Source organism: Aphis gossypii, chromosome 1 (assembly GCF_020184175.1).
Source record: "Aphis gossypii isolate Hap1 chromosome 1, ASM2018417v2, whole genome shotgun sequence".
Lineage (NCBI taxonomy): Eukaryota > Metazoa > Arthropoda > Insecta > Hemiptera > Aphididae > Aphis > Aphis gossypii.
Genome location: NC_065530.1, coordinates 27,175,071 through 27,186,077, shown reverse-complemented (window position 1 = coordinate 27,186,077; position 11,007 = coordinate 27,175,071). Strand labels below are relative to the sequence as shown.

Sequence of the window (11,007 nt, the reverse complement as noted above, 5' to 3'; positions counted from 1 at the left end):
AAAAAACAAAAAAAATGGTTATGGATATTATGATTATAATTAATTGTATAAATCATAAAATGGTATGGGGCTTTTTTTTCCTATGACGGGGCTTTTTTTATCGTATTTTTTTTCTGGGGTTTTTTTTCCGTGGCTTTTTTTTCCGAGTACCCAATAGATTTACCTATTAGAAAATATGTAATTAATTATTTAATTAACATAGCCTAAAAATTACTAATATAATATATAATGACACTCTATACTCCGTACCACGAGAGAACGCATACGACTCGCGCATCCTCCCGCGTCTCTCTGCTATCGAAACCGGTTTCCCTCATAGACATATTAATATATCTTAATATGTCTATGGTTTCCCTATGGCAGTCGGCAGAGTAACGTTTGGGGATGCGCATAAGAACCAATTTTGGTCGGCCGCCGTATGCGTTCTCTCGTAGTCTCGTGCCCTCGTGGTACGGACTACGGAGTATAGGTATTATTAATCATGATCATGACTATGTACCGATGGATTTAGTAGGTACACAATGATAATGGTATGTATTTAACATTTTAACCGTTTAAGTAATACAAAATAGTATAAATAATTATTACTTTTTTTTTTAAATAATTAGATTTTACGGAGCCCATTGAAAATTGTAACCCAGGTGGTCAGGTATGTCTATGTTATTTAATGTACTTCTTTCACTAAAAACGTACTATGTATTATTACATGAAATAGAACCCCAAGAACTTACACATAAAGTCCTTAATTTGGAAAAACCCAAAACATATAAAATAGTTTTTGGTACACGAAGGACAACCGAAATCATACGGGATAATCTGGGCTTCCTTTATTACAAAAATAAAAAAACTGAGAACAAAATGTGAGTAAAAAAAAAAAGGTTACTTAAAAAAATTTGAAACTGAAATCCAAGATCAATGAATATTGAATAATGATAAATAAGAATGGTTGTTGTTTTTAGGAATTTGTATTTTAGATTTTAGAATTAAAACAGGATTAGGTATGATATTAATTGTTATTAATTATTGTTGTTACTTGTTGTGCATACAACAATATTATGTCCATTTTCCTTCACAAAACACACATTACCTAACCTAACGTTTCCGAAACGTTCCGATAAATATTGTTGTGTAGCCAGAATAATCAGCTAAATTATCCGAAATCTGTAAATCTTTTGCAATTTTTTTTTTTTAGTTACAGGAAAATTAAAACCATCTACAATACGATATAATAAAATCAAGAAACCGCACCGCAGGAGTGAACGTAATGATAATGATCTTTTAAGTTTATTTGAAGAGCATATGAGTATATGACTGATGATGATGTTACTGATATGCAGGAAGATGAATTATTAAACATGCCAAAAGTAATATTAAATAATTTGGATTCCAAGCCCTGAGTTAAATAAAAGTCACTTGTATTAATTTAATGTAATTTTGTAGAATCGTTCACGGAGAGTTTCTTTATCATCTTCTAGGAAATCGAATGGTATGACTAATACTCCACCATCTGCATCAATTGTATGTAAAAATATCATTTTTATGAAACTCGCCTTTAATTATAATATTAAAAATTTTATAGAAACGTCTAAGAAAACCTGTAAATCGATTTGGTGATATTGTAGATTTAAATGAAATCACACTGGATTGTCTGGATTCTTCTGAAAAAGTAATTAAATTTCATAACTCAAACTATATTATTAATTGCTTTTAATGTTGGTCTTAAATATTTAATTTTTTTTTTTAATACAACAAAACTAAGTACACTCCAGTTCCAATATGCATTTTAGCCTTTAGGTAGCTTATAAATTGAATATATTAATGATGGATTGGTATTGTTTAAGCTTACTAAACCAAGCAAAAGAAATCTCTTAATATCAGAATTTAATCAATTCAATTTATAACATTATACATTAATAATAACAGTATTACTGACACAATTACACATTTAGCAATAGTATAATAAACACCTTAATTTATCTTAATAGAAATCTAATCCATCTATAATATACTCTACTATAGATTTATTTTCCAAGAAAAAATATAATATAAGTAATTTATTCTATTTTTGTAATATATGTTCAATGAACTGTAAAGTATCAATTATAATTAATATTTATTTATTTTCTCCAAAAATTTCAGAAACATTTAAGACAATCTGTCACTCCTCGTTCTGGTTCAAAAGCTTGCCGAAGTATTTTACAAGATATACCAGAAAATAAAGAAATTGAGATTTCGACACCAAAACCACCAAGAAAAACTCCTAAAGTAATCAATAAGATTTTGGTACTAGTTTGGTACCTACCTGGAAAAAATCTATTAACATATTGTTTTCAGACAAATGATGAATTAATGCTAATACTAAAAATTAGCTTTTAATTTATATTTATACTTCTATTAGTATGAGTATTCTTCATCTGAGAGTGCATCAAAACTTTACAATGTAGATATTATGCTAAAAATTCTCTCTTATTGATAAACTATGGTCAGATTCTATAGTTGATAATTTAGTATTGGAAAATAGTTTTGGTTTCTTCGCTCTTATATTTTCTATATGGGCAGAGTATAATTTGGCTATTTATCTCAATCATGATGTTATTTAAACTAAATGGATTTAATATTATAATCAAAATATAAATGGTGTACTAAATTACTGAATACTGTATGGGTACTGAGATGTGTATTAAATTAATATCAAATATTTTAACAATAATTTAATATTTATTGGTATTTCTTTTAAAAAACACTTCTTTAATAACAAGTTTTAATGTTATGTTATATTAGTCATACGTTAAAAACTTGACAGCATCAGTGGGCAAAAGATTGAATGGTGGAGCTAGGATTCCGTGTAGTGCTTTAGAAAAAGCAAGAGAAAATTTACATTTGCATGCTGCTCCTAAACATTTACCATGCCGTGAATTTGAATATAAATCTATACATTCTTTTTTAGTTAGAAAAATTAATGTTGAGTTGACAGGTAAATTAATATTATATTCAATATTGTTTACTATGTACTTTTTAGTAATTATTCATTTGTTTACACTATACTTATATAGGAATATGTATATTAGTGGTGTTCCTGGTATTGGAAAAACAGCAACAGTTAAGAGTGTAATAGATTCACTAAATGCTGATTTATTGATGAAACACAGTTTTAAAGTAATTTTAAATTTAACTTATAGTTTTTAATAGTATCATGTGATTTGTAACTAGTAATGAATTAATACTTATTTTAGTTTGTTGAAATAAATGGCTTTAAGGCTTGTCAATCCACATCAGGCATTTTCTGTCATATGGAAAGAGTTAATGGGGGAAACAGCATCATCTTCTAGGGCTCAAACATTTCTTAATGGCTATTTTTCAAACAAAAAAGTAAAAGAATTGTCTACAATTTTATTGGTTGATGAAGTAATTTATTATACTTCAGTACTTAGTAAATTATTTTTAATCATTTAACTTTTATATTAGGTGGACCATATTTGTAATCGTAAACAAAACGTTGTATATAATATACTTGATTGGCCTAGTCAAACTGGTTCAAAAGTGGTTGTAATAACAATTGCAAATACAATGGATTTGCCTGAACGAGTATTACGAAGATGTGTCACTAGTAGAATGGTAGATTATGCATTATTATTTATTTATTTAATTATAAATCAACGGCTAAACACCCTTTTGGTAAATATTATGAATATAATGGATATATGACCAAATTTAATATTTTTATTTTTTCCAGATTGCGCAAAAAGAACAAGACCCCCCCCCCCCGGCCAATCCTTCCTCACCACCCACTACCCCCCTTTCACCACTTGATTTCCCAATCTTTAACATGGCCGATATCCCATCCCTAGTGCCACCCCACCGCTCCCCCTCTCCTGTTGTCCCATCCCACCGCTCTCCCACTCCTGTCCCCTGTTTTAAACCAGGGGACAGTGTAAATGTGACAAGCAGGAGAAAACCTTATTTGGCGGCTGTTGTGGTTAAAACCGATGGGAATGATGTGCACTACTTTCACCCTGCGCTCAAGGTGAAAAAAGTGCATGTCGCTCCCATTAGGTTAGTTCAACCATTTCAGCCCCAAATAGAGGCCGATGGGACAATAACATTAATAAAAGTTAGGAAGGAAGCAAAAAGGATAAGAGCTGACAAGTACTTAAGAGACCTATTAGCCTCTTCTAGTTCCTCCTAACTCTTATCAATTCCCCCCTATCCCCTACCTCCTACCCACTACCCCCTACCAACAGTCTCTTACTGATGAAAATGTTTCACAATCAATATTATAATTATTGAAAAAATTCTTACATTCAAGTAATTAATTAAAAAAAAAATGTGTTAAAAAATTGTTCATTCTAAATGTACTTTTTAGAAAAATTCATTTAAATCAGTTAGTCAGAACTCGTGGTGTTGTAACGTCAACTACAGGTGTGTTTCCTCAACTTAGTACTATTAAATACGATTGTTCTAAATGTGGTCATGTTCTTCGACCGTTTACACAGTCTCAAAGTCAAGAAATAAATTTGTTTGATCTATTTGTTGAAATAAATGGCTTAAGGCTTGTCAATCCACATCAGGCATTTTCTGTCATATGGAAATAGTTAATGGGGGAAAAAGCATCATCTTCTCGGGCTCAAACACTTTTTAATGGCTATTTTTCAAACAAAAAAGTAAAAGAATTGTCTACAATTTTATTGGTTGATGAAGTAATTTATTATACTTCAGTACTTAGTAAATTATTTTTAATCATTTAACTTTTATTTTAGGTGGACCATATTTGTAATCGTAAACAAAACGTTGTATATAATATACTTAATTGGCCTAGTCAAACTGGTTCAAAAGTGGTTGTAATAACAATTGCAAATACAATGGATTTGCCTGAACGAGTATTACGAAGATGTGTCACTAGTAGAATGGTAGATTATGCATTATTATTTATTTATTTATTTAATTATAAATCAACGGGTAAACACCCTTTTGGTAATTATTATGAATACAATGGATATATGATTTATAAATAATAATTTACATAGAAATAAGAATAAAAAAAAGAATTAAGATTGATACAATAATTAAATAATGACAAAAATATAAAATATTATAAATTGTTACATAATTTAATATAATTTCTTTGGTTTTAAGGGTTTGACCCGATTAGTATTTAAGTCATATACATTCCAGCAGTTACAAGAAATAATCATGAATATGTTGATAGGAAATTCTACATTTGATCCAGACGCTGTTCAATTGGTTGCAAGGTAATAGAATTTTTAAAAATTTCAATATTTAATTTAAAAACATTTTTATTTCCATAATAGAAAAGTAGCAGCAATATCAGGTGATACAAGAAGAGCTCTAGACATATGCCGTCGAGTTACTGATTTAATTAAGTCAGAAGATGATTCACAATTAATAACCATTAACCATGTTAATCAGGTGTTAAATTCAATACTTTCTGATGTTCGTGTAACTGCTATCAGGTATAATAGTTTTACATATTTTGTAATATTATTATTATTAAGTTTAATATTTTTAGTACTCATATTAGGGAATAATAATAGTCATTATCCAACTTTGATAAATTTTTACCAGTGTGATGATTACAGAATAGACGGATAGAAAATGGAATGTTAATATTCTTTTTTTTTTCCTGTTTAACTGACAACGCAGCGGGGATTCCTTTTGCGTTACTGCCACGGCGCCGCCATCGTTTATTAAAAATCAATACATTGCATTGTTAATAATGGGGGAAGACGGGGAAATTTAATATTCTATAATCAATGATGTATACTATACTACTATAATCCTTAAGTATACATACATACTTGTTATCACACATTTTGATCATATTAATTTCATCATTTAAATGAAATATTTTATAATTTTCTAAATTAACACTTCTTGATAATTATCACAGTGTTGTTAAATTAATATTAATCCACAGATATTTAGTTTCTTACTGATAGTTGTGAGTTATTTTATTAATGAAAAAAATATAATTAATGTATTTTTTCTATTCAAACTTTTTTATTGTTAGAGTTTTGGTGTATTTTATAGTTTTATTTAGCTTAAGTAGAAAATATCTATTAATAAAAAGCTTATCATAAATTTCAGCTATACTGATATTTTAGATATATGATTCTTACAATATGTTTTTATTGATTAATAGCAAATCACTCATTAAGTTTGCTTAATCTAAGAATTTAAACTTAAAAAACAATAGTTTACACATTAGTTTTATTACGAAAATTTAAATTATAAATTATTTTTTTCAGGTTTTCTTGTCTTATGGAACAATATTTTCTAAGAGCTCAAAAAACAAAAAAGTAAAAGAATTGTCTACAATTTTATTGATTGATGAAGTAATTTATTATACTTAAGTATTTTTAATTATTCAACTTATTTATTAGGTAATGCACTTCAGATTTTGTGTGGCCTATGCCATAAGAGAATCGCTCAAGAATCTTTTACAAGAGTCGATGAAGTGAATGCGGACAACATAACATCATTTATAGATGCACTGAATGGGTCTTATATTGACCTCATTAAGTGCATCTATTTTGCATTATGTGGTCAAGAGGCCGAGGACCAGTCGGCAGTGAAAACCGTCGGCTGGTGGTTGGCGCACCCCAACACCTTAACCAATGTAAGTATATAATTTTGATTAATTGATTAGCCTTAATGCCTAATAGTATACTGTTATTCATTATTCTATCATTGTTGTATCACTTTTTTTCCAGACCTTATATGGCCAAAAGGTTAGGGTTAAGGGGTTGGGGGGGGCCTAACGACAGGTACCCACCATATGAACTCCAGGAGAACTGGGTTAGGCGTAACAGCCATGAGCGGTTTCCCCTAACTTGGAGACCTTGGAGGCAATAAGGCGGGTACTGGAGGAGTATGGGTATCCAATGTTACCCAACACTAGGGAACAAAAAATAAAGAGGTTTAGAAGAAAAAAATTCAACCAAATGTAAGTTTTATAGTTTCAGTTAAATATTGTATTGACAATTTCAAAATAAGCTATAACTTAATATATTTATTTTTTCCAGATTGCGCAACAAGAACAAGACCCACCACCCACTACCCCTCTTTCACCACTGGATTTCCCAATTTATAACATGGCCGATATCCCATCCCTAGTCCCACCCCACCGCTCCCTCTTCCCTATTATTGTCCCATCTCACCGCTCCTCCACTCCTGTCCCCTGTTTTAAACCAGGGGACAGTGTAAATGTGACAAACAGACAAAAACCTTATTTGGCGCCTGTTTTGGTTAAAACCGATGGGAACGACGTGCACTACTTTCACCCTGCGCTCAGGGTGAAAAAAATGCATGTCGCTCCCATTAGGTTTGTTAAACTATTTCAGACACAAATAGAGGTCGATGGGACAATAAAATTGATAAAAGTTAGGAAGGACACAAAGAGGATGAGAGCTGATAAGGTGCTTGTCAAGACCTACGAAGGTCTTGATATGTACTTAAGAGGCCTATAAGCCTCTTCTAGTTCCTCCTAACTTTTATCAATTCCCCCTACGGCCCTACCCGATCGTGAGTGTGGTTAAGCTGCTTACCAAGCAAGGTGTCACTACAAGACCTGTAGTAAAATTAGTTCCGCTCCCTACTCAGTAATTTATTTATCTTATTATATTTAGTATATTTTTAATATAATACAGTTCAATATTTATATTTTAGTGCTCTGATAGTCACTAATTAAATTTTTATATTAGTACCTTTAATGTTATAATCGCTCAATAATAACGTATTCGATTTTCTTATGTACATACAGCTCAGTATATTTAATATTTATTTCTATCTTGTATGATGTTTATATAATGTTGTGCTAGGACTCCTTGGGCTCGGGTTGGCACTTAGCTCGTCATCCATGGGTCAGAACAATGGTTTGCTATTTTATTTTTATTATTATATTTATTTTGTTATGTTCTAATATAATATGTCTTATGTTATTTTACTTATTTTTTTTATAATACGCCACTTTAACCTAACCTAGTTTCGGACAGCTGTTCAATTATTATAAAAAAAAAAAAATGTATTTCCCCCTGCTGCTCCAAGATAAGTTCTATCATCGTTTGAATAGCTCCAGTTCAATCAACGTCCCAGTATCAGCTCTTGCAATCAATCAAGTTCGATTAAGCTCCAGTTCCAGCAGTTCGCAAGTTCCAACCTCATGACCCTCAGTCCGAAGATCATGTGATACACGGTCTTAGAAAATAAGGTCGGACAACTGATTCATTATTAGCATTCCGCTTAGTGAGGCAAATTCATTTCCAAATGTTGCCACTTTACAATTGAGCGCTACCTTACAGACGTTATTTGAGGTTTTTACTTTTGGGTGTCATTTTTAATGTAACTCGTTTTGGTGAGCATTGTGCAACTAATCGAGCTGAGCGCTGCTTCAACATCTTTCTGGTTCTTGCACAAGGAAAACAATAATAACCATGTGGAATTATTATAGAACAATTAAAGTTACGTTAGTGAAACATAGTATCAACTATAATATCGTTATTTGTAGCTAAATATGAACTGCTCCTACATTATAAAATAATTAATTAAAAATATATATTTAAATAAAATAATAATAATATTAATAATATTATTATTAATAATTTAATAATTAATTAATTAAAACATTTGATAATTAATGAAGGATTTATAATATTATTTAGTTTTTGTCATGTAAGAAGTCTAAACCTCTACAAATTTTAAATGTTGCTGCTTCTTTAATGACATTTTCCAAATGTTGTTGACTAATCACTTTATCTAATGCATTTTGGAAGTTATCGGCATTAATATTCTTCCCCAATATATTGCATGTTATTTTTAAATCCTTTTCAATAATTATAGTTTTACGTAAAAATGAATTTATGTTATCTCTATTTTTTATAAAAATTATTTTTGAAATTCCTATTGTGGTTTGGTCATTGGACAAATATTTATGCCAATTTGGAGGCAATGTTAACTCTCAAAGTTGTATCGTGTTATAAACAATCTATAAACATATGAAAACAGTTATGTTATGTATTGTAAAAAAGCAATAAAATTCTTCTTTTTGTTAATTGTAGTTTTTTTTATTAAAAAATAAATTAATCAATTTATTATATACTTTATGTTTAATGAAGTATGTGATTATATATTTTGTTATTTTATTTTATCATTTTACTTACTTCCTCATTCTTCCAAAAAACATTAAAATCTGAAATATTTGTAACACTAGAACACTCATTAACATTCTTATTTTCAGCAGTGTTGGTCACATAGTCATGGTCAACCAAAATGACATCACATTCCATATTATTAACTATTTCACTTCCATTATTAACAATTTTTTCTTCGGCTAATTCCTATACAAATTAATTTAATTTTTGTTTGAAAATAAAAAATTAACAAACTCACTTCAATATCAGAAAAAACAGTTTCTTTTGTAGTAGAAGACGATTGACAATGTGTAATAGCTAATTCATCAGTCTAAAATTGATATAGATAAGGTAAAAAATTGAAAAAAGTATTAAAAAAACATTGCAAATTATTAAAAAATATTTACTTGATGGCTTTCTCGATTATCATCAAATTTTAATCTTTTTTAGGATGATAATAAATGAGGTATTGCATTACATTTCAAACAAGGTCTTAAACGTGGAGCCTAAATATAAATATAAAACTTGCATTGGTTATAATTGTAATAAGAAGTATAAAATACAAACAAAATGCATATTTCATATAAAGAAATAAGTATTATTATAATATATTATTAAAATGGTTTATATAAATCCAAAATTTAATGTCAATACAAAATTGTTACTTTTTTATGTGCTGTATATTTTGCTAAACCAGAGCAAAATTTCAGCTAGGTCCTTACAACAATATCCTTTGATCTAATTACTAAGTCATCCTGAAAATGTTTTTCACAAATAACCTCGTTAGAGCTAAAATGATCTATCCCTAAAGACTGCAGCCATTTTTCCTTCAAATATTTATCTTTGGGGATATTAAAAACTGAGAGTTTCTCTGATTTGTTACAATGAAAATAACAAATTTTATTTGGCATTTTCAGAATACAACAAACTACTATAAAAGAAATAACAAACAAAAATCGAATATCTATAGACTATAGAATAGGTTTATAGTTGCCACAATGCCACTAGAGACTAGAGTACTAGACAACGTTTAAACGTTAGTCGTTTCACAGTTTGTAATTTGTATTGTTTTTCATGTTTGGATCAGCCCATGGCTTAAAGTATTTAAGCCATGGATCAACTTGAATTACGATATATAGTATATATAGTTTGATGTTTGAATGCATTTTTGGCGGACTGTTCGGTGTTAACCACGGTTAGGACCGTGGTGATATACTAATCCTCAACTTCCTAACCTCAAAATACGTCTACCCGGCAGCGCTTTTGCGGCAACTTGGGAAACGTTTTTGCCTCATTAAGAGAAAATACTGTAATAGGCGGGAGGGTAGGAAGTAGTTGTCCGACTTTATCTTCTAAGACCGTGATGTGATACACGCTGTGTACCCCAAGGGGGAGTATGTTCGGACTTCGTCAACCTGTTCGCGTTGTCCGGTCCCACTGTCTCAGGTTGGTAACACTCCGAAGAGACGCTCCTCCACCGGGGTGGTCGCCTACTCGCCTAAAAGCAGTTCGTAACGGTCGCGATGTTTTTGTCATCGCGCTTGCTGGTCGACTATATATATATAGTTCATATATTGTGTGCAATTTCTCTGTTCGTGCCGTTCGCCGACATGTTGTAGTCTCTGACACGTGGTTCCGTGTCGACATTTCTTTCTTGTAAAGTTCATAATAAATAAATATTATATTTATTTTATTGGTCGTCGACCAAACAGCAGTTCGCCGTTCATTGATTTGCAGCTCGCAGCAGTATTAGTGTGGTAACTATTATATTTATTCACACCATCCAGTTCGGACCCAAAACCTCGTGGTTTTCATCAGCTCAAATCGTTCCAGTCAGCTCAAGACGCAGCTCAGCGCCCCC

At 30.6% G+C, this 11,007-nt stretch overlaps 1 protein-coding gene across 1 annotated transcript; it reads left to right on the top strand.

The window, feature by feature from the left end:
• Window positions 1-364: 364 nt before the first annotated feature.
• On the top strand, window positions 365-9,068 carry LOC114129873 (origin recognition complex subunit 1). The gene is given in 17 exon segments (XM_050196977.1): window positions 365-530; window positions 609-649; window positions 1,193-1,364; window positions 1,441-1,518; window positions 1,580-1,666; window positions 2,140-2,265; window positions 2,782-2,999; window positions 3,054-3,156; window positions 3,234-3,251; window positions 3,253-3,405; window positions 3,466-3,615; window positions 5,134-5,249; window positions 5,310-5,471; window positions 6,267-6,317; window positions 6,402-6,637; window positions 6,732-6,964; window positions 7,044-9,068. Coding segments are annotated over 13 exon segments (1,323 nt in total). The 5' UTR covers window positions 365-530; window positions 609-649; window positions 1,193-1,307; the 3' UTR covers window positions 6,406-6,637; window positions 6,732-6,964; window positions 7,044-9,068.
• The last annotated feature ends 1,939 nt before the right edge of the window (window positions 9,069-11,007 follow it).